This window comes from Ciona robusta, chromosome 5, assembly GCF_009617815.1.
Source record: "Ciona robusta chromosome 5, ASM961781v2".
NCBI classification, from domain to species: domain Eukaryota; kingdom Metazoa; phylum Chordata; class Ascidiacea; order Phlebobranchia; family Cionidae; genus Ciona; species Ciona robusta.
In genome coordinates, this window is record NC_143239.1 from 2824963 (window position 1) to 2850012 (window position 25050).

General features: G+C 33.3%; 3 protein-coding genes across 3 annotated transcripts; all 3 read right to left on the minus strand.

Moving 5' to 3' along the window:
- On the minus strand, window positions 1-8016 carry LOC149735572 (uncharacterized). The gene is made up of 14 exons (XM_089878078.1): window positions 7882-8016; window positions 7012-7205; window positions 6750-6909; window positions 6253-6401; window positions 5598-5746; window positions 5187-5303; window positions 4453-4656; window positions 4006-4118; window positions 3543-3789; window positions 3293-3382; window positions 2734-2927; window positions 2055-2258; window positions 1467-1626; window positions 1-1062 (listed from the first exon to the last, which is right to left on the minus strand). Exons 1-14 carry the CDS (start codon window positions 8008-8010, stop codon window positions 902-904), a joined length of 2271 nt encoding a protein of 756 aa, XP_089734204.1. The 5' UTR covers window positions 8011-8016; the 3' UTR covers window positions 1-901.
- A 38-nt stretch (window positions 8017-8054) lies between these two features.
- On the minus strand, window positions 8055-10873 carry LOC149735573 (amyloid beta precursor protein binding family B member 2-like). The gene has a single exon (XM_089878101.1). The coding sequence runs from the start codon at window positions 10666-10668 to the stop codon at window positions 9238-9240; it is 1431 nt and encodes a 476-aa protein (XP_089734227.1). The 5' UTR covers window positions 10669-10873; the 3' UTR covers window positions 8055-9237.
- Window positions 10874-11241: 368 nt separating this feature from the next.
- LOC149735574 (coiled-coil domain-containing protein 171-like) lies at window positions 11242-24612 on the minus strand. Its single transcript, XM_089878069.1, has 31 exons — window positions 24343-24612; window positions 24153-24266; window positions 23869-24046; window positions 23513-23625; window positions 22911-23107; window positions 22367-22487; window positions 21977-22137; window positions 21485-21638; window positions 20937-21024; window positions 20723-20820; window positions 20427-20531; window positions 20044-20196; window positions 19606-19718; window positions 19185-19266; window positions 18889-19077; window positions 18337-18453; window positions 17603-17745; window positions 17022-17117; window positions 16465-16622; window positions 15696-15833; window positions 15504-15612; window positions 15121-15217; window positions 14844-14979; window positions 14387-14550; window positions 13878-13952; window positions 13420-13565; window positions 12892-12973; window positions 12783-12836; window positions 12289-12447; window positions 11746-11882; window positions 11242-11417 (listed from the first exon to the last, which is right to left on the minus strand). Exons 1-31 carry the CDS (start codon window positions 24463-24465, stop codon window positions 11351-11353), a joined length of 3867 nt encoding a protein of 1288 aa, XP_089734195.1. The 5' UTR covers window positions 24466-24612; the 3' UTR covers window positions 11242-11350.
- Window positions 24613-25050: the final 438 nt, after the last annotated feature.

Sequence of the window (25050 nt, forward strand, 5' to 3'; positions counted from 1 at the left end):
TCTGCATAAGAAAAGCAATGGCGTGATAATCTCATTTGGTTATTAATAAGCAGTAGGCAAGCAATCTAATATGTTATACGGAAAATGAAAAAAGCAAAATTAGTTAATTAATTAATAAGGGTGTTTTTATTAGGATAGTAAATGAACTCTAGTCTAAATTCAAAGTTAAAAACTGTACCTGGCCACAGGAGTTTTACCACACAGAATAGATTAGAAATTGTGGGTTTTAAACCAGTTGGGTATAGTTTATGTATGGCTGGCAAGTAGGTTCAAGGATATAGCGTTTTGAAAAAAATTGAAAAATTACTAGTTTTTCTGTGCCGTACACAGGAAAATTTTTATATGATTACTCAATAGCAAAAATTAAAAATAGCATAAAAGGCTAATTGTGAGTAAAATTAAAATAAGTTTTAATGAATAAAATTGCACATTTTAGAACAATTATGCAGTAAATTGCACAGAAAAATGTTTTTTTAGAAATTCTATATATCTGGCAAAAACGCATGAACATCGAATTGGATAATACAGAATTCAAAATACAGAATCTTTTACAATGCATGATAAAAAAGGTTACAATGAACGAAATCCCCTAAATAACACACTGTGAACCTGTATAAAATAAACAAAATTTCTGTGTTGGTTTAAATATCTTACAAATATAGTTATGGCATTGTGTGGACAAATTAACCATAAAATAAAAAATACTTGGACAAATTTGTGAAAATAACATGGACAAATTGAACGACTTATGGTACTTAACAGTTACATATTAAATAAAACCGTTTTAAAACTCTAAAATGACATAAAGTTTGCGGATTTTTTATTTTGTGTGTTGTAAAAATGTTATATCATCACAATGGTCTCTATGACATCACAATGAAGTCAATGACATCACAATGGATCAGGCTTGGCAATCACTCAGTGAGATAACCTGTCCAGGAAATTCGAGTTCGTATTTGAAAGAAAGTTCCAGAATATTTGACGGCACTTTCACCACTTGGTGGGGTTGCTGACCACCAACATACAACGTGAACTCGTCAGCATCGAAATAGTAGTCAAAACCTGAAGCATACATAGCTTGTAAGGTTAAAAACAGATAGAAAATTTTTGTGACAGTTTAACACTGTATCTAAATGGAGATCAAAAATTTCTTTTTTTTTCATTTACAGAAACTAGTACTTCAACAATATTATCATTTTCAGACAAATTTGTTGATAAAAAAACAAATTATTTTAAAGCAAATGACGCTCTATTTTTTCACGCTTATTTTTTCCAATTAAATATAAACATGTTTTAACTGTAAGCATGTTTAAACAACTGTTATTTTTTCACAATATACTGTCTTTTTTCGTTTAAACTATTTCCAAATCTTCGCTACTGCAATTGAAGAGACAAATAAAGTTGTTTATAATATGATTATTAAAATTTTTTTTTTAATCTATTTCTAGGCAAAAATTTGCATATACCTCCATTTCTATGAATCCATATTGCCCTACTAAGGTGAGGAATAGGAAGAGAAATTGAAACTTCTTCGCCAGCTTTTATTGGGACACGCTGGAAGGCCACTAGTTGGCGCAAGAGCTCACGATCTCTTTTTTTCTTCGATGTCATGTATATTTGCACCACCTGTGTTAAAATTACATTGTTATTATAACAGCATTAAATAATTTTTTATCTCTTTGAATTTAAAAAAAATCGAATAATTCAAAAAACCAAGAGAATGCAAAAAAATTATCCTTTTTAAAAAATGGGAAAGTTTACTATAATATGTTCTTAGTAAAATATTGAAAATAAAAATGCATTAAGGAAAATTAAGTTGAGTGTATAGAAATCAGTAAATTAGGAATTTGTTAATTATTACATGTAAAGTGAGCACTCAAACCTACACTATGTAAATCATAGAACTTGTACAAAAATGAAAAATAATTTTTTTAAAACATACTTTTTGATAACCCATTTTTCTTAGCATACAAAATATTTAAAAAAAACACAACTTTTTTACTTTAAAACCTTATGCTCTTACAAAAGGGAAAATGTAAACATAGATTCACTACCTCTTCCCCATCCAGATGACCAGTGTTTTGTATCAAGACACGAACAACAGGAATCTGACATCTTTGTATAGTGGTTGGTTCTACTACTGCATCCAAGTACCAGAACTTGGTGTATGAGAGACCGTAACCAAACGGGAATAATGGGGAGGAGGTGGAGTAGCGGTATGTACGCTCTTGCATGCTGTAGTCTGTCATAGGGGGGACCTGAAGTAATATAAATATATATATATTACAGTAAGGTATTCTGCAATAAAAGGATTATTTTATTTTATGCGGGTGAGGTCCTTGTTAAGGATTTAGGCACAGATTTAAATAATTACCCCAAAAATTAAAAAGAGAGTAAAATTTTAACTGCATATTGTTTAAGTTTGTTATTTTTTTGGGGGGGGTGTTTTGTTGTGTTATATGCATACTTGCTACCATTGTGGGTGTATGTGTCCTTGGGCAAGACACTTAACAGCAATTGCTCCAACCCATTGGTTACTAATGGGTTGTCCAAATTATCAGCCATGCAGATTGAAAAACTCAAAAAAAAATAATCACCAACATTGTAACAGACATAGCAACCCGTAAGAAGGCACGAGGTGTATGAAACAGTACACTAGCGTTTGAACACTGTTGTTTTACGGCCATGCGAGAATAAAGTAAGTTGAAATTAAATTCAACATTAAAAATTAACCTGTTGCATTGAAGCAGGCCATGTGTTAGGAAGTCTTCCAGCTGGATTGACAATCCCTGTCAAAACTTCCAACATTGCTTCTCCAGTCATCTGTGCAGAGAAGTGACAAGCAATGACAGCTGCAGTGTTGCCCATCACCCAACTAACATCAAGTGGTCCAGCATTGAATAATACAACTATCACAGGTCCATTTGCTATATGGAAACACTTAAAATAAATTGTCCGTTTGACTCATTCCATTTTATGGAATCAAGGTAATATTTATATCCATTTTTAACATATACTTCTTGGAAACTCATGAAACCTTTTCCATATTATCACAGCACACAACTAAATTTTTTGAGAATTTTTAAAATACCTAAATGGTACATTTCCAATAAAAATGATCTAAAAATATGCATACCAAATTTATTCGCATTTTTATTTAATAAAAAATAAAATATATAATATGCTCAGCCAATTATATTTTTAAGGTTTAATAAATATAACAATAAAAAAGAAATATATATATATATATATATATATATTAATATTACTACCAATTAAATTCAATATTCACCATATTTAACAACATCCTTGATCATATCAAGCTGCTTTCCAGGTAGCTCCATACTCAACCTATCCCTGCCTTCAGCTTCAATACCAGTACCTAAATAACAAACTATGAGTTGTGTTTTAATTTTTATACAAATAAAAACTTGAAAAATGTTATATAAAAAACTTTTTTGTAAATTTAAAAAAAGTTAAGTTTAAAATGAAAAAAATTAAATAGGAAAAATTTTATTTAGAGATCCATTCTACATTCTTACCTGTGCCAAGCGTCACCAGCACAATGTCGCTACCAGTTACAACTTCCTTTACATAAGTGGAGTTGTAAGTTGCGCAGATTGGAAGGTTTTGGTTGTTTGTCCCCACACACCCTGTTGTGAATCGCGCAACACCAGAGGACGATAGAGAGTTAGCAGCAAATAGTGGGGAGGAAAAATATTTCAGATTATAGTTAGGATGGTAGTCCCCTGTCAGTGCTTCGCTGTTGTTTATAAAGGGTCCAACAATCTGTGAAAAAACATTTTAAATTGTCTCCAGTAAAAAACAATAAACAAACGTTTTAAACTGTCTTTGGAAAAAAGTCAACAAAAAAGACTTTTAAAACACGTTTGAAAAAAAAACTTAAAATATCTTTGAGAAAAACAGAAAAAGTATTGTAAAATGTTTTCAAGAAAAACTTTAAACCTTTTTTACAGTTTAAATTATGTTAAAGTTTCCACTTACAGCAACATTTTCATAGCGATGATTTAAAGGCAAAACTCCATCATTTTTCAGCAGAACAAAGGATTTTGCAGCTACCTCCACTGCTTGCTTTCTATGTGCCAAACTCTGAACCACTAAAACCATACGATTTTTTAAGTAAATTAATAAATATAGATTGTTGAACATTTGAAAATTGGTTATGGTTCAGTCTAGGATACTTTATTTTGGACTTCTATATAAATTATCATGTTAGCTAACCTTTACCCAATAAAACCATTCCACAACCCATGACTCAGGTTACAAATGATTGAAAGCAGTTGAAGATAGAAGAGTTTTAAAATCCCATTACATGTGTATTTTTTAGTACAGTCACAAAACACACTGTTTTTCAAGTAGATTTATATACAATACTTTTATAGACAAAAACAAATTAAAAAAAATTAAATAAAAAAGGAGATTTTCACCCACCATCAATTGGAACATTGAGCCAGTGGTTGAACTCCGGAGGGTCAAATTCTCCGAGAGCCATCCTCGTCCGGAACAACCTCTTCGCTGATCTTCGGAGCGCTGCTTCCGTAACTAAACCTTGCTCAACAGCTTGATTTAACAAAGAGTAACGATTGTTTTTTCCGTAACTTGTCAACTCAAGATCTACACCAGCATCAAAAGCAGCTGGAACCATAAACTTAAATTTATTCTCACAATTTGACTTGTTTGGTTACTTTTTTATGCTTAAGCTGTCCTGGTTGTGCTTTTTATCAAGTATTTTTTCGTTATACAGTAAAATATTTTACTCTAAAATATATATAGAAAAATGGAAACATTTCTAATACCAGAATTGCTATTAACCCCACACCCATACTACTCATATATAAATTTGAACGAATGTAACTTATTTATTATGTGAACCAAAACCATGAATTGCCTTTTTAATAGCTACTATGTGTGGAACCATGTAGGTGACTGTTTTCTGCATGGCTGAGATCAATACTGGACTTAAAAAAAAATCTTTGAAAAAAATTTAGTATTTTCTATAAACAATTGGCTTAGTTTTTGCCGAAATTTCATTAAATTTGATTTGCGCAGCTGTTAACCCTTTGTTTTAAAATAGAAAACAGTTAATATAATAATTCTTAATTGTGCTTAGAGCGTAAATTTCCTGAATTTCTCATTTTAAACCATCCAATAAACCCATGACTCACCCACAGCGGATAGAAGGTTCGACTTTGTGTATTTGAAGTAAATGTCAAAGAACTCGATGGCTGATTCATCACTTGAAACGTAACCTTTGAAATTGAATTTATCCCGAAGAATAGTTTCTAGTAAAAAGGGAATAAAGTTGAAATATGTAATTGTGTAAACTGAAGTATATAATCCTATAAAAATATAAATATAAACAACAGACATATAAAAAAACTATAATAAGACATATAAAAATACTTACAGATATTTAAATATTAGACATATAATAATTATAACAGACTTACACATACAAGCTTTTAGTATAGGCTACAACATATACAACATATATACATATAACAGTTAAATTGGCCTACACAACCTAAATCTATGAATAAATAAGTTTATGTTATCTACACACTGTTTATACTTACGTAAATAACTGCTTGCACATGCAGGTTCACCATTAATAGCATTATAACTGCATACAATCCCAAATGCACCAGAATGTACACACTCACGAAAAGCTGGGAAATATGTTCGGCCGAGATCCTCGATTGACACATTGGCATTGAAACTTAATCTAATGATGTTTTTTAATTATTATTAGATGACTTGGATTATTTTCTAGACGAAATATGTCAATTACGTTGTTTAAAAATTTGCTTTATTAAAACATGACTTGCCTATATTACCCTAAAAAAGAAGTTTTATTATTGTTTTCTAGCAGTTATAATGTAAAACATAACATTTTACTTTTTATTGAAAAAAATATATATGTTGTATAGAAATTGTTTTGACAGGCTACTTTTTTGGGAAGATCATGTAACTGGTATAAAACCAGGATGGGCTGTTAATGGCTTAGCTCAGGAACAGGATGCACAACATTATGCAACAATACTTGTCATAAGGTAAAAAGACAAAGTAAAAATCACTTGAATTAGTAGGCTATAGAACATATAAATTACCCTTATAAAAGCCGGTAGCCCACAGGACAAGTTAACGCCCCTGCATGACCCCGAACCAGGCCCTTGAGAATTCCTAATTTTGTCACTATTAAAACAAAGATATTTTATGCTTAATTTGCACCTGGAACTTGGTATATTCTCTGGGCCATCATAAGCAGCAAAATGCTTGCAGTTTGCAGTAGCAGGATAATATATTTCATCTCCTTGTAATCCAGTTACATAAGCACGTGCCATGAGACTCGACATAACAGGATCCTCACCAAAAGTTTCCTATCAATTTGGAGTAGCAGTAATAAATTAAAATTTTTTTTTTAAATGTAAACTTCACAATTTTTTTAAATGATATAGTTTGCGCATAAGTGTTATTATATAACAAGTGGTTTTACATGCATGTTTTTGTTTCAACGAGTGGTTTTACACGCATGTTTTTGATGTAAAAGAATAGAGAGAAGAGACACCACTTCGTTAAGTTAAAAACAATCTTAATTTAAGCTGAAATTAAAAAGAAAAAAAAGGCATAAGCGGCTCACTTATAAAAGTCACCTTTCAGACCTAAAAGGTGTTTTTTAGGGCATGCATAATAATCTGAAAATACAAACAAAAGGTGACAAAAAGTACCTGATTCCTTCCCCACAACGGATGTCTTAAAATGTTTATAACTGGAGAGAAACAACTGAGACCAGTGTGGTCGCCAAAGTTTCCATTCTTTGTAAAATTGTTGTGTTTTGCACGAGCTTCTAATGCGATGGTCTTCGCCAGCTTGTATATAAGACCTTGGCTGGAATAAAGTAATTACGAATTAATAAAAACAGAAAAATCTAGATAGCCATGAAAATATTTAATTTAAAAAAATTTTCCCAAAAAAGGATTTTTTTCTTACTCAAAAGTAGCAGCAAGGCCGATAGGTTGAGGGAAGCACGTGGCGTCCCCGTTCATTGCGTAACCACGGAGACACTCGGTGTTCCACTGGTAAGGACCAATCCCAAGTCTCGTGATCGCTGGTGCGGGACCATTGTCACCAGCTCCACCTCTGGAGATTTGAAGAACTAGTTCTTTTACAGTAAGGCGAGAAACCTGGAGCAAAATATAGTTATGATAAGCAAATCTCTAAACTTGATGGTCGTTATATGGGTAAAGCCCTTGCCAGAGGACCAGGAAGGAACCTACAATTTAGCTTAGGCCAGATTTGGCTCATCAATTTAAGGAGAACTAAGTCCTAAATAAAAGTTTGAATGAACGTAACTTATTTATCCTCTTGTGGCACAATGCGGATAGCTTTCGCTTACGATATGTGTAACTTTGTGAGTGATTGTTTTCTATATGGCTGACATTTTAAGCAACCCATGAGGGACCAAGCAATTGCTGTTAAGTGTCTTTCCCATGGAGTAAAACTCCTAAGAGTGCAGAGTCTTAAACTTTGTTCCACTGACAGATAGTAATAATTGTTAAATACCTAAAACCTAAGTAACTTTGACTGGTAAGTAGCCTCACAATGTATTAATCCGACTTTAATGGTGGGATTACAGTAATAAAATTGGGGCAACACTGACCATTAGACCATGAATAACTTTGGAAAGAGTAAAAAAGTATTCTAAAATTAAAATTTAGGACAAAATTTACAAAAACAGTGTTAAGTCAAATTCTAGCTGATTCCTATCACCAAACCATGAAGACTTTGAAATGAGTTAAAAACTAATACTACTTCTCTGTGTAAGTTATAAAATGCATATTAAAAAAACGTTATACATACCAAATCCTCCACCCTTTCTTCTCTTGATAAGGTGAGGTCACGAAATGGAAGAATTTGACTCACATCTCGTTTCCCAAGACATAAAACCAACCAAGAGAAGGCACTTAACAACTTAATTATGTTTGCCATGGCATATATATATGTATATATTTATACCTGTGGCTTTACAATGCCTATGAATGAGAACAACCAGGTAGTTTAGTGCTGGCATTGCATTTGTATGAAAAACAAGTGTACAAAACAAAATACAAACAAACAATACTGCTCTCCAAGCATAACAAGTACAAACATGTGGGAAATAAACTGAAAACAACTGAATTATAGAATTAACATGGTAAAAATGGTTGGTAGTTTAAAACCATGGCTAAAATTTATATAAAATTTAGATATACAAATTTAATCAGAGTTGGAAAGAAGTTGTGTGCATTTAATCAATGTCAAAAGTAACATAAACAAATCATGCAAAAAGAAAATCTGCAACTGGCAATTTGATGCTGAAAATATGGACAGGGAAATATGAAACAGTAAAATATGTATAATATGTAATGGTGTAATTGTATTATTTGTAAATGTTTTTAATTTGGAAAAGTGGTTTAGTGTAATTTATAAAAAAAAAGGATGTATAAAGGGCTGTTTGAAAATAGGATTTCTTCAAATAGAAAATGAAGCCTACTCAAGATGTGTGACTGTCTTTGTAAATATATTTAACCTAGTAAAAACTAAAAGTAAACGAACAAAGAACTAAAAAGTTAACATCCAAGTTTAATGCTTAAATTTATGTTAATTATACAAACATATATAATAAAAATGTCATTGCTTTGTTAAAAAATGTCCAAAATAAAATGGATCGGCAATTATGATTTAATAGTGAATAAATATATGATGGACAGGTCTTTTGTGTTAAATAGGTAACAATAATTGAATTGTATCTGGACCTACTATTGAGGGCCTTAACTGCGGACATACTGCATTTCATTGTACATATATAAATGACTGTTTCAATAATATGAAATAAATTAAAATTGAAACGAGAAGTGAATAAAAGTTACAATAAAAATAACGGCTTTGACATAAATACTAAATAGGAAGCAGAAAATGTGATTGAGTAACACAAAAAGCAATTTTTATATGCTTATACAAAAAAAATGGTTGAGTATCAATTAAACACATATGCAAACACTGTTGGTAGATTGCTAATAAACTTAATTGAATTGGATTGAAGTAATTGGATTTCAGTTCATTTTTTACTACACAAGGGACTGACTGTGTCTTTGTATAAACAGATGTAATAAAACTGTAAACAAAACATGATGGCATGCAAAAAGTTACAAATGTGTAAGCAGCATTTAAACTTCTTTATTTGGATCCAAAAATAAAACTTTTTACTACCTCACTAAAAGAACGTTTTTGTGGTTTTGGAGAAGGCCTTTTGACTTCTGGTGGTGGCAATGGATTTGCATCAACAACTTTTTGATAACGCAAAACGCAAGCCTCCTGCACAGCGAATGCCAGCTTGGCAGCATTTGGGAGACACTGTACAACGTGGCAGCAAGTTTCACCCGCAGTTACGCTTATAAAAGCAAAGATGCTGATATCGTTGCCTATACCCATAAAAGATAAAAACCTCACCCTGCAATTTAAAAGCACGCTGTTATCAACTTTGTTTGTGATCAACAGAGCAGAAGCAGTGATAGATACCAGAGCCTTTCGACAAAGAATTTGATCATCTGAAGTCACTTTTCTTATGGTGTCCTTTATAACAGGCATCCCAGTAACACCAACATTTTTTCGATAACCGATATATTGAACATCAAACTCCCGTTTAGGTTCTGATTTACGTTCCGGCAATTTCGCTATCATTGCCACTCTCTCTTTTTCACTTGTCTTTTTCTCTAGTTTTCGCTTTTCAGAAACCTGCTCACATGCGGTGTGTAGCTGTTGTGCGATGGCTTTTGCAGCAATATCGCACCGAAACACATGACACTTAAAACCGTGGAGCTCAGTATCCTTAACAACATATGCAAAGTCATACAAACTATCCCTCCCAACCCCCCACACTCTTATTTGCCTTATATTTTGCTTCTGCAGCACAACATCACTGATGGGGTCCACCAACTTCAACAGGTCCTCTTCTATGATCATCTTTAGATGCTTTCCTTCTCCCCACGCTCCTATTCCATCCATGATCTGACCATGGCTTTGTGAAAGATGCCGGATGCAGGCGTTGACATCAGCACTGCTCACATCCGGATCAGAGGTGCAATCATTCATTGGGAGCCATCCAAGGGATCTCACAGAGAAGACAGAATCATTCGACTCTTCAGTAACAGTATCAAAGCCAACTTGATTTAGAGAAGCATAGCGGAATGCTGCACCCTGCAAATCTGACAAGCTTTTATCGAAACGTTCAAGATCAAACAAACCAGTCATGGATTCTTTTATTTTATCATTGTTCAAGTTTACATCAGATTTAGAGTGGACTAAAAAGTTGTCACTTTCACCAGGTACTTCATAGTTTCTGCTAACGTCAAACGTTTTTGGTCCATTATGTGCAGCATTGCTCTTTAAAAATACTGCTTTCCTTGCCTTGTCCTCATCAATTAACTCCGTGAGTGACAAATCAGCATCCTCTGCTGTATTACCATTGAGTATATCCTCTTGAGAAGCTGATATGTCGGCATCTGCAAACGAAGAATCTGCAACTAGAATATCCAATGCTGTGTTGTGTGATGTGACCAGAGGCAGGTAGTTGGGTGGTGTGATTTCTCCATTTTCCCTTTCAGACATAATCCGCCAAAAATCGATTGTATTTGTTACGTCCGCGCTGCCTTTGCTCGAATAAATTAAGTAATAAAATACTATGGCTCAGGGCCTGTAATAAACAAAACAATATCTAATAAATAGAAGCTGCAAACTGCACATATACATACTCAAAACTTTAACATGAAAATCTTTCCCGCAAAGCAAAATTGCCAGCCGCTTGTTCGGGGAATCCCCATTGACGTCACGTTAGGATAGATACAGTAATTGTAAATTCAACTTTTGTTACAAAAAAAATTATGCATTTGACCTGTTTAATTACCATTTGTTTTTACTACAACTTCACCATTTTTAAACAGGAGTTTGCACACTTTCAATGCAATGTCCTTAATATTACTCCACCCATTCTGCCTTCGTTTTGCAGGTAACCTCCCTTGCCAGTATAACTGATGGATAGCATAACCAAACTGGCCCATTTAGACAGCATGGACAAAATATTTTCATATTTCTTACTACAAATTTTCAGAAAATAGGCTTTTCCAATATATAGCATAATCATTTGACCACCAACAACCTATGAGACATCAAGACACAACAATGTACTATAAAACATGTTTAATAAATTTCCACAGTGTTAGACCATCTAACATTTGAACTAAGGCCTCTACCCGACAATATACATCTACTGCTATCCAGTTTACATAAAAATCTACAGTTGCGACGAATTCAGATAAGTATTTGTGAGGTCCTTGATAGCAGAGGATCTGTTTCTGTCTCTGCAAAATACAAGAAATAATGAATGTAACTTATTCATCCTATCACATGGCCATTGACGGTGGTTATATAACACGGGTGTTCTGTTCCATAAATTCTGTGCCCATACAAGTTACTACATATGTAATGAATGGTTTTCTATCAACAGCAAATCATTAACAGGTTAAGCCCAAAATTGCCCACAACACAGTGGTGTTAAATTCTTAAAGTATTAACTCCCCAGTTCACCAAACTAGTCAAGTGTAGCTACACACTCCCACCAGAAAAATTCAAAACTTTTAACTAAGTGCGTTTGCTTGTCTGAATAAAATACTTTTTTCACATTCTTACCTCTGTTCACTTTTTAATTGCTCAAATGAACTTTCATCAACCAGTTCCCCTTTAAGTGGTTTGAAACTCTCCATTGGAGTTGATGAAGTCAACAATGGGTCTTGGTGAGAGTAGAATTTTTCTCGTGTAGGAATATCCTGTTGATTGGCTATATTGTTATATGGTTTGGCAGAAAACAAGATGAACTTGTCATATAATGCATATAATGATATAGTTTGCAGCTTGTTACTGCCACAGCACTGTTTTATACATTTCGGCAAACAGCATAGGCCGTGGTAGTTTGCCAGATTTTTAGGTTACTATGGTACTTGCCTTAAACATATTTTTTATTACCATTTTTACAAATTTAGTTGCTACAGTTTACATGCCACCATAGCATCAACAAACCAAAGACTTTTCTGTAAGGTTAAATTGTAACTAAAACATATCAAAAATACTTGGTAACTTGTAAGCGAGCATGATAGGTGTAGAAAGTGTAACACCCATGTTATACGACCGTCGTTGCCCGACTTGTGTGAATAAATAAGTTTCATTTATTTATACTTCGTTTAAAGTGATGTCACAACTTTCTCGATGACATGCATCCATGAGTTCTCGCTTGAGTGCAGCGATGTGCGACCTGTACGAAGTGATCTGCGACTCTAAATTACTGATGCGTGACACCGCGGTTGACTGAGCACGAACAAACAACTCAACTGCACGCTAAAAATATAAAAAAAACATTAGATGTATTACTGTGGGGTAAGATGGGACACCTTTAGCACATAATATCAAAATATCCTGATCGTGTTTTAAAAAACTAACAACAGTCTATGGGAGTCATAAGAATACGGTTTTATATTTATTTGATTGTTGTGTTGTTTGTTTACTACCAAATGGGACAAGAAAATAGATTGAAAAGGTGTCCCAATCTTCCTCCACTGTACTATATGTTAAAAAAGCATAATATAACTGTCATAATTGGGCTGTTATAAAAATTATGAAAACCTAATTGTTTTATTATACATATTTTTTATAAGTTATGAAAACCAAAGAACCTGCGCTGCTTTTATTCCTGCTCGATTTGAAAGATTGCTTCCATGGTTTCGTAGCTGGGGAAAAATAAATTTGTTAATATTTGATGGAAAGTTGATGGAAATTTGTCACCTTATTTGCAAGTTCAACGTCATCTGCGTTCTGCAGAGTTTTTTCCACAGATACAAAATATTTTTCTATGGAAGATTTTTCCCTGAAAGTAAAACAGGTTAATCAGTATTTCATAAAGTTTGCAAATAATATAAAATGCGCTAAAAGTAGAGACTAATGAAAACTGAAAACCTTAGACCTAACAAAATTGTAGACTTGTAGAGACTGCACGTGCATCAGCTAATACTGAAACACACTTCAAAATTTAATCAAATATATCACAAAATGAGTGTGTTCAAAATGAATACTATACTATAGTAGGGACTGAATAAAAACTTACTCCTAACAAAACTTTAAAAAATGCACCACCTAACAAAAAACACTTCTAGCTTTTTTTCTGAAGAAAAACAACCAAACATGAACTTGTCTGGTGCCATGGCAAAATGGTTATCGTGCCTGTCTCAAACCCAAATTTTACTAGTTCAAGGCTTGACAGTACTACCATTGTAGACGTATGTTTCCTTAGTCAAAAGCACTTTATTAACTCACCCAGCAGCTTTCTTTAAAGCAGTTTTCGCTTCTTGTATTGTTGAGTTAAGTCGATCACGTTCATGCTGAAGATGCCCGACCTGTTTCTCAAGTTCACGTTTCGTTTGATTACTTCTTTTTAAATCCATTTTTACCTCGGTCAAGCCCTGAGAGGGTTGGAGTGACATTCATGTAATTTAAATGCGACTGTTTTTGTACCAAGTAATAGAAATGTAACAAACACACAGTGAAAAGTTATTAAAATGTGAGCTCTGCAGACTAACATCTAGCATGTAAAAGTTTTTTCGTTGATAGCTTTGTGTTAGACAAAACATATGGTTAATTTATCTGTTAAAAAAGGATAGCAAAGACCAAATTAACTAAGAATTAGCAGCAAAACAACATTTGTTTTCACTGCAGATTTTGATGTGTAAATAATTAAGCAACTTATAAACAAGACAAAATCATCAACCGCTTACAGTTATGGCTTGGTTAAGTGTCATGTCCTTCTCTGCATGGTCGGTAGTCGTCTCTTCTAACTTGCCACTCAATTCCTTTGACAAAATACCAAACACTTTTCTTTTAGTTTAACTTTGTATTCAGTCCCTACTATAGTGTAGTATACATTTGGCAAACGTTGTGATATATTTGATTCATTTTAAAAGTGTGTTTCAGTATTGGCTGTTCCACTCTCTACAAGCGAAAGATAATGGTGCTGACTGCTATTTTAATACACCAATTTGGTTAAATCTCAATGCATATAGGGCCCAATAATTGGGTGATGTGCAATCCTGGCCTAAACCCCAGGTCCAATGATGTGTCACACTACAGGACCTCACCCACATGGAATAGATGTATGTGTTATACAACAGTTTCCAAGCTACAGGACCTCACAAATCCAAGGTTCCATGGGGTCATACTACATGACCTCACCCACATAGAATACAATGTATTGATATATATCCTATCCTTATACAAAAGTTCCCACCTGAAGTTTCGAATTCTGTTCATGAAGAAGTTTCTGCGCTCTTTTCTCCCTCTCGAGGGCAGCATTGAGCTCAGCGCAGACGCCATCAAACCTTGATCGAGCAACTAGTGCTCGTTCTCTGTCCTTAAAACCTTGAATTTCATCCGATTGCTTTTCCACTTCACCTACATCAAGATATTGTTACCTTATGCAGGTTTTGTTTGTAAAAAATTAATAAGTGGGCAATATCATAAAGTCAAGCGTTTTGCTTTTTGAGGTTGGCTTTTTTGAGTTTTGTCAATTTTATTTATAAAGGTCGTATTGGATTTTATTCGGGGTAATGTGACAAATTTGGCCTAAATTCCTTTGATAAAGGACCCCACAAAAATAAAAAAAAATTGATAAGATTGTTTTCAGTTTTTACAATTTGTACTTTTTGTTATAAAAATACACTCTTATAAATATGATTTTTTTTCACTTTTGTAAGTTTTGAGTTTTTCAATTTTTGATCGTAGCTTCCCTTGCTCGTTGCGGAGATTTCGCTTCTCGAGTTCTCCGGAGTGAAGACGCTCTGTGAATCCCAGTAGATGGCGTTGGAGAGCCGAAAAAGAGTGCTGTAGAAGAATTGGAAGAAAATAAACATGGTTGCTAGTTACTACACCTAGCAGACAATAAGCCATTTATGTTTAATTATTATCAAGTTAAATTCGAATGATAAAACTTGTAAACTTCCAATATAAAAATAATGAATTTACCTCAACCGAGAAGAGGTTCACTGCCTCTCTAAGTGAGGATCGCCGAAGAATCTTCTCAAGTCCTCCAGCCAACATCCGGCATAAACAATTCCTATCTCTGTAATATCCAATATGATTTATTCATACATATACACGCAATGTCAGCAGTTAGACTAATCTCTCTTTTAGACTTGCTAAAACAACATACCTACTTAACCAGTTAAGTCAATGCCAATTAAACAGTAGCAGACAACATTATTTTTACAATTATCTAGCAAAACCTGACAGAGATTTAAATGCATAAATACAGATACAGAGACTAGGTTCTGTGATTTTCAAGCGTAACAGTTGTATATCTTATGTTTAATTTTACCGAGTTAAAAATTAAATGAATATTTCCGCACCTTATAAGTGCTGGTTCACAAATATAATGAGGGAAAGATGGCTGGGTCGTCTCCATCAATTTAATGAAAGAATTTTGCGCCGTTTTCAATAAAGCTCTCGACATATAACCTGCAATGTAATTTTTATTTTAAAATTATTTAAGAATAAAAAAATATTTAATTTTTTTTTATTTTTTTAAATTTAAACCCAACCTGATTTGTCGCCCCGATTCTTTTTGAGCGCATCGACCAATCCGCATGTAGAATCCCGTATGTTGTGGATCAGGTGATTGCTTGTTAACCAATCAGCAACCACGTCTGATTGTGAGGTTACTGTCGGTTCATCAGACTCTATTTGGGAACAAAATAACAAAATGTTTACTGGCAATCGCTGTACTGAGATATATAGCAGTGTGGGGGAAGTTGGGACATCTTTTCATTGTATTTTTGTTTTTTTTTTATCTCCTTTGGTAGTAAACAAAGAACATTTAAGGAAATATGAAACTGTATTCTAACAACTCCCATAGACCAGTGTTATTTGTGTAAAATACAATCAGGATATTTGAATAGTATGTGCTAAAGGTGTCCCGTCTTACCTCCCCTTACAACATACATAAAAATAAATTGTGTGCATGATCTATGCCAGTAACCCTTAATCCCTGAAATACAATCATATTCCAGGGTTCATATCTTAATGCTTCAACAGGAATCACTTTCCCTTTTTTTTAAAAAAAGTATCATTTTGTGATAAATTCAAGTGTTTAATCAAAAAAATTTAAGTACTTCCAAGTTTAAAAAAGTTACGACCCACTCTTTTAAACAGAATTTGCAATTTTCTGTTATGTTTTCAAGAATTAAACCTAAAATGTGCACCCTACTCTGACCTTAATTTAGGAAAATTTAACATTAGGTAATATTACAATAATCCAATCAGAAAATCTCTTAAACATTATCAAGACATATTATATGGTAAATAACTTACTGCATTTAATGTTAATATTTGGACCCTGTCCAGCCACCACCATAACCCTACAGTTACTAATCGCTGTGTCATTGCATGTAAAAATAGACACATTAGCATGTGTGCCAAAGTATTTGAGTCGATTCGCTGCGATAACAGCTACTACAGCAACCCTAAACCTAAAAAATAAAGGTATTTGATTAAACAGGGTAACTTGTATGTTTGAATATAAGGGTAGGGGTTAACATTACATATGTGCATAATCAGATCATGTTTTAAATAAGTTTTAAATGATAATAAGCCAACTTTGTCCTTGGCATATCACGCTACTTTGTGAACAAAGATAAAAAAAAATGAGCAGTTGACAAACTTTCTGGTAACACTACAAAAGTGAGTAAACTAAAGAGATCAACTATTTTTTTGTCCATAGTCCCTTTTTTTATGAATTCCTGAAGCTGAAGCGTTTCATTAAACACACTTTTTTTTAATCTTAATAATTATTAAGATTTTGATCTAAAAATTTAATTTTTCCGATCCAATTAAAGATCTTGGCCTACTAGGTGAGAATTGCATCTTACCTAATCAATGGATGAATAAACTTGAATGAATCAACAGAGGTGATTCTCTTATTATTTTCCCCATCTATTTCTTCCGATAAAGTTTCAACCAACATTCTGTAAAAATGAGTGAATGTAACTTGTTTTATGGAGTGGCGAAGCAACAGCAGTTGAATTTTTAGTCTTGGATGACAATTTGACCACTAGGTTGGAGCAATTATTGTTGAGTGTCTTGCCCAAGGACACATAGGCCCAAATTGGTAGCAACGACCAGCCTTGAATCTGTCACCTCTATAACAAGGCAAATTTGTATACTCTTGGCTACCCCTTAAGTTCGTTACAGCCAGTTTGGAAAGCATTGGTCTAATATGTGCTCGTCTATCATAGCATCAGTAGGTAAAGTGTTATGATATTAAGTTAGGTCCCCAATTATTTATTTCTTTGTTATAGCGCCACCAGGCGGTATTTCATGAGCCACGTGTTACATTGCCGAATAACATTGAAGGTATTTTGTTTTAATAATAATATATTTTACAGCGTGACATTAAAAGAACTTTGTTTTCTCATTAATCAACAACTGATGGTCACAACATTAAGCTCACCTCATCTGTTGTTTACAAATCTCAGCATTATTGTTGGTCTTAGTTAATAGAGAGCACTGCAAGGATAAATCATCTCTTGCTCGAATGAGAGGATACACGGCTCCCAACAACAACACACATGCGCTTACAAGGGCACTGCGCTCCTGTCAAAAAAAAAATATATAAAAAAAATTCAGAAATATTCAAGTTTTGATTAACTGTGTGCTCAAATGTAATGAAAATGGCCAGTGTATTAATAAAGTTGGGTAAAAGTTTGTAAAGATAGAATAGTTACAATAATTGGTATATTTACATATTATTCTTATAACAAAAAATACAATTTATTTATTTTTTTAAATACAATAGCAAAGATCAAATTAATTAAAAGAACAAAGAGAAGGGAATAACAATAAAACGACAGTCGTTAAAAACATGCTTAAACTACTGGAAAAGTGTCAAAATAAGTGTCAAATAAAAGGGAAAAGTGTTAAAATAAGTCTTTTGAAAACTACTGGAAAATTGTCAAATTAAAGCTTGGCTGCTAAACCCAACACACCATAAATTATCAGTTGTATTTATTTAAAACAAATTGTTTAAATATCAAGGTGTAATTGAAAAAAAAATGCATGTTACATCACAACCTGTTACATAAACTATCTAATTTAAACTTTCGTATTATAACTACTTTTCCTCAATTATTCTTACCTGGCGTCAGTAAAAACATGCTATAGGTAAAACTAAAAACTGCAGCTTACCTGGACCATATTAGAGTTTTCGCCACGCAGCTGAGCGCATTCTGCTTGTAATCCTTCGTGCATTCCTTCATTTGCTCGAACTCTACCCCATGCTTCATCACACAAACTCTGAGTTTTCTATACAAACATGCAAATTTGATAATGGTGCAAATTTTTGTAAAGTTGATAGGGATTAAAACGGTTAAACGAATATCTACAGATAGCAGTGTTATATCAGTGTGTACTATGAGTTAAAAAGTGAAAAAAAATTAAAAGCTACAGATTTTGAGATTTAATATTGAGTAATATTTTTACACACCATTTTATTTTCACTATTTCAGTTAAGTTTTCTATGAAGACGTGGACAGTTAGCATGAGTAAAGTGGTTAAATAAGTATCTACAGATACCGTGTTTCTTTAAGTGGATACGATAAGTTTAAAATTAAAAACCTACAGAATTTTGAGATTTCCTGAATTATGTTTTGAGTAATATTTAGGGTTATAGACACACTAACAGAAAAAGAATAAGATTCCTTTTTTTAGATGATCATGCTTGAAAAATGTTCATTCTACCTTTGTCCTCCCATTCATCTCAGCAAGAAGAGCTTCATAATGTTGCTCGAGTTGTTTCCTCTGTCTTCCTGCTTCCTCCTCTCTCTCCCTGCATCGCTCCGCAAGTCGATCCACGGAGGACTCGTGAGCTTTCTGAAGCTCTCCGATCGATCTCTGCATCTCGGAGCAAGAAGACTCCAAAGTCTTGCACTGGAATATCAAAATTTGTCAAAATTTCATCTTGGCATAAATTATTTTAACTTTTCTAAAAAACGCTTATATATAAGGAAGTTCATATATAAAAGAAACAAACAAACCTGTTCATTGCATCGATTAAACTTCGAAATGAGTGAATCGAGGCCGTCTCTTACATGAAGTGAAGCATCAAGCCAGGTAAATCTAAGTGAATAAAATATGAACTTAAATTATTTATCCTCTATGGTGGAAAACAGCAGTTTTTATAACACAGATGTTCTGTTTCATACACCTTGTGCCCACACGAGTTACAGAAGTTGCAACTTTGCAGGTGTTTTTAATTTTTTAGTGTTTGGGTGAGAATTTAAACAGAGGACAATCAGGTATCAGATATAGCAATTAAGTATCCCAACGACACAAATGTCCACACTGGTAACAGACTTACGCCTCAAACCAGTATCCTCTTGGCTGAAAAAAGGCGCACTGCTGCTAACCATTACATACAAATATCAGTAACACTAATACGCCATATTAAACACGTACTTAGTCAATGTGTTAGTTTCCCCATTTGAGTTGCAAATAACATGTAGCAACTCTCTTAGGAAGCCAACATGGATGTCGGTCTCGTTACTATATCTGTCTTGAATGGAACCAACCTAGAAGCAGAAAAAGCTCATTCACAACTATAGTACAAATCAAGTATTTCAAAATGAACAATAAACAGTATAGAAAACATAAAGAATAGTACCCTGGGTGTTGGGGTAATTTCCAAAGAGTTGGGGTAATTGCTAACTGTGGCATACAACTTAGGTGTTAGGTCTAATGACTTGTCACATTGTAGGAATAGAATGTAACATAAACAGTGAAATAAAATTTTACCTTCACTGTTTAGTCCTTGTAGATTAAGGTCATGACAAAAATTGGAATTGTAAAAAACAAAATTATTCGCTTATTAAACATGATAGAACATTTTTTTCCTACGTTAGTTTCCAATTGATGACATCTTTGTCTTTGCTGTTCAAGTTCAGAGGTCATACTGATGAGGTCATCACTTGACCTCTTGACCTCTCGTTCATATTCTGCTTGCTGTGTTCGAATGCTGATCAATTCCTTCTCACATTCGTTTAGTTCTTTCTGTAAAATAAATTAATTTAAAAAAAAAAAATTGTTTAATGACTGTAATGAATGAAATAGAAAAGTAAATGGTGTAGAAAAGTAGTAATGGTATAACTTTATTGCCAAAATTAGGTAATGCATTTCTAAAGATACATGTTGCTATACTATTTTTAACTATATCCTTTTTCGAAAAAAACACACACAAACAACTAAATTTTCTACAAAGAAAAAACACACAAACAACTAACCTGAGTTTGCTGTAGTTCTTTTTCTCTTGTTACAGCCAAGTCACGGAAGTTTGAACAATCTTTTTGTGCCTGTTTCTCAACTGAGGTAAGATTCTTTACTTTATCCTGTATTAAATGGTGGGTAATTTAACGGTATTATACCAATATTTTATTCGTTATTACTTATTTGTAAAAATTTTTTACAAACTTTTTTTTTCAATTTTTTTTATAAACTTTTAAAAAGTTATTAGACAAAAAATGTAAAAAAATATTTTTTTAAAAATAAAAACAAAGAAATCTACACAAACATAACCAACTTGTAAATCAGCAACTTGCTTCTGGTAACCAAACAAAGTGTTTTTCATTCGTTCCAACACAATTTTCGGATCTTTGCTGTCTTTTGATTTCCCAGAAGCTAAAAGAAGTTTTTTCTCATTTTTAGCGTGGAATAAATTTCTAAATTACATGTCAATTAAAGAAATCACACAGCATATTAACAAAGAAATGTTATTTCCAGCACACAAAACTTACATGCACGAGGTTCAGTTTGAAGACCAAAGTTTTCCAGCAGTAATTCCATCTCTCTTACATTGCCCCCATAAGTTTCATCAAGGAATATCTAGTTTAATGAAAAAATGAGATTTAAACTCCTCATATGTATAATGTATTATCATTTAATCTTTAAAGGTGGCTGTACACAGTATACGGCATGCGAATTTCGCTTGCGAAGTCGTATTCAAACCCATTTCCAAATTCCGCATGCGGCAGTGAAATCCGGAAAAAACAGACGAATTCCAGATACTGTGTACAGCCACTTTTATACAGAAATTAATTATAAAGGTGATTACAGCATTATACAGATTAAGAGAATCAAATTGGAGCTTTCTTTGGTTTTCGAGTGTATGAACTTCAAAACTGTGTCAAATACTTGTGTTAAATTAACCAAACCAGACAAATATATAAATTATTTTTCTTTTTACACCAGTAGTTACACAATAGCATTTTCCCTTTCATTATTTTTTCTTCCTAATTTTCCAATCAGTTGAATAATTATGATAAACAGAGATGCGAGAGATCACCTGTCTCTTCCTCGCTTTTCCAAGCTCCTGTTTTAACTGATCGAGGTTGGATTGATGACTCTCAAGCTGTCCGGACATCTCTTCGATGATCTTCGTCTTCTCGGCAAGTTCGGCATCCAGTTGCTTCCGGATGTCAGCATATACTTGTACAGATCTAAAAAGTACATTGAATGTGCTCAAACGTTTTTTTTAATATACAATATTATTATCCATTAAAGGACTAAAATAACTCAATGCTTTGCTCCCGGCAGCAACTTTAACAAATGGAACACCTCTGGTCTTAATCCTAGATTTTCATGATAGACCTTACTTGTATAGAAAACTATACCCATGTAATTTAGGCTTTAAAGCAGATATTTAATAAAAGCTTAATGAAACAAGTTGCAGTTTTTAAGCTAAGTTTTTTTTGCTAACATTTTAACGCCACAATCTGTTTTAAACCCCATTTTTAAAATAAAAGCAAGAAAAAACATAATTTTATATTCGGCTTACTTCTCCAGCTTTTCGTTTGCATTTTTCGCTTCTTTTTTGTGAAACTCAAGTTCTCGTTGCAGTTCATCAGCCTTGGCATTCGCATCTTCAGCCTCGTGTTTCAAAACATCACAAACTTCTCTCTCCGCTGCTAACTGTGACTGGAACTCTTGCTGTTTCAGCTGAACACAATCACCAGTTAACTCGGAATTTATTGAGAAGTAAAACTTAAAAAAAGTCTATTGTAATTAATATAAGATACAATCCAAAGTAATACCAGCTTCATAGTAATAATAAGCTCACCAAAAGAAAGTATAATACATATACAACACAAAATACATGTACCTGTGTTTAACGACTGACATTTTTGGGATACGCGAGGGCACAACAAGTCACATGTCCACAGTTTACCTGGATAATTTCCGAATTGAACTTTGATTCCAGGTGAGCTGCGCGTTCTGCTTCAACACACTCCTCAAGTGCTCGAGCACGACGTGTGCAATCATCCAAATCATGACGAAGGTGCTGCTCTCTTTAGTACAAATTTTTTTCGAATTTTTAATGTGCCATAAAAATTTAAAATTGCAAATAAAGTATTGTTTGCAAACAATACGGTGTAACATCTACATGCCATGGTGCCTGAGACGATCATTTTGAAAATTATTATTTTTCCAATTTTTTCATGGCCCTCTTGAAAATTGCTCATGATTTCCAGGTTGGGAACTCCAGGTTTAACAGGTATTCATTAAAAATCCTACTTGTAAATATACTATTAATTAACTCGTAGATACACTATAAAGGTTTATAAATACTAAAATCACACTAGGTTGCCAAACAAACAAACATCAAAAAAAAATCGCAACAAAACCAAGTTAGGCTAATAAACCAATATTGATAGTACCCTATAACTCAGAAGCAGAAAAAAAACTTTAATTCTTTAAAGTTAACTCCAAACCTTTCCATTGAAATTTGAAGTTCCGTTACCGCCTTTCTTAAGTCTTCCTCTTGTTTGATCAAGGAAGATTTTGAATCCTCCAATCTCTGAAGAATCGAATCACGATCTATTGTAACCTCCTCCAGTTTTTCCACGGTCTTCTCATTTTCTGACCTCAATATTGCTTCAGCTGCCATTGCATCCGAATGGATTTGTTTCTAGAAAAAAGCAAAATTTTGGCTTCTATTATATATATATTCATAGAAGTCTATTATATATATTTATGGATTTGCTAAACTTATATCAGACAAGTTTGGGTTCGCCGAGCTTTAATGTCAAGTGTGGCCCATAGGAATGACGTTGTTTGGTTTTGCTTAAAGTGCTCTACCTTTGAACTTTAATATCAGATAGTGAGATAGAACAGATGGTTTATAGTTAAACACACCTAATAGAGAACACAAACCAAAGTAAGTTCTGTGATGTTCTGTGATCGCACAGTTGCAAGATGTCGAATTCATTTCAGTTTGACAAATTTTTTCACATAACATAAATTACCCCTGTCTTATTATAAAATTAGAATTATCTTTATATTTACAACTTGTGTTTGATAGAAGTATTTTTACCTTGTCTTCCTCTAAAAAGGCGATTGTTTTTTCATTGTCTGCAGTTACTTTATGTGCAAGTTCTAATGCCACCTCCATTTCCTCTACCTTTAACTCAAGACTTGACTTTTGATCTGTGTTAATAAATATAGAAAAATCATTAATAATTTTTTCTCTTTAACAGTAGTGAACAGCGCCTCATAGAACATTATAACTATTCAAATATACTCAACATTTTGTAATTTACCTAACATTACGTTAAATACATGAAAATTTATACACTGAATAACTCAATTCATCAGCCATTATTAATTGCATGCAATAATTGCCAGAACGTTCTTTGCAACATTTTAAGTACAGATGATAAACTAACTTACCACTAAGAAGCATATTCTCCCTTGACGTGACCGATTCCTTTTTGCTCACATTTCTTAATGCATCTTTTGCCCTTTTCTTGGTCACGGTAAGTTCATATTCCACACTTTGTCTCGTTGCTTCTCCTTTTTCAACCTCAGATTCCAGACGGGCAATAACTGACTTGAGATCAGTGGTGTCCTAATTGTATTGTTTTAGTTGAAAACTAGGAAACATTTCCACAACACATGTTTAATGAAGTACAGAATTTAAAATTAATAAGTATATAATTCTTATGTATTCTTACAGAGTTTAACTTTTCAGTCAGCGTAAGTTTTTCTTCTTCCAATTGATGAATTTTTCTTCGAAAATGAGAAGTCTGCTGCACCATCTCATGATTCTCATTGCGAATCGCTTTAAGCTACAAATAAAAAAGTAAAGGTAAACTGACGCATAAAAACTGCCCCACCGTAAAATACATGGTTTAGGATACAAACCTGTTGCTGTAGTCGCCCCAGCAAAGGTTCTTCACCAGACTCCATATTTTCTCTATACAGCGACGTTGCACTTGTCGTATTGGAAACGAAGTTAAGTCGACGTTGGTCATTTAAATCGTCCATTTTAGCCGGCCAACTAAATCTGATTGAACAGAAATACCGAGCTGCCTAAATCTTCCAAATCAGCACTGTTGACTTTTCGAATTTCAGAACGAAACCGCTGATATGACGTCATGTATTGTTACGCATGAGAAAGTTTCAATGTAAATAAATGAACATAGTCAACATACAAAACTATTTTTTCCGTTTCCAATTTATCGACTTTAAAATTTTGTGTAATAGTTCGCAAACTTAAAATTAATACCAGAGGATAGTTTAGTGTACTTTGTTCATACTGATAGCAAGCATTTAAAAATTAATTAAAGATATAAAAAAGCAGAGAGCTAAGCTCTAATGAATGAGCACGTTCATAAAGTTCTTGATAAAAACAAAGATACATTTTTATTTGTTTATGATATTCCGACATACCACATCACCATTAGACAGAAATTAGGTATTTGATATTTTATTTTACAACAGTACGAAGTTATTCGACATAACAAAATAACGTGATGACTTTTTTAAACAAGCACCAAATGGTACGAGAAAATAGAATAAAAAGGTGTCCCATTTTCCCTACCCTTCTATATCTTTAAAAGTTCTCAAATA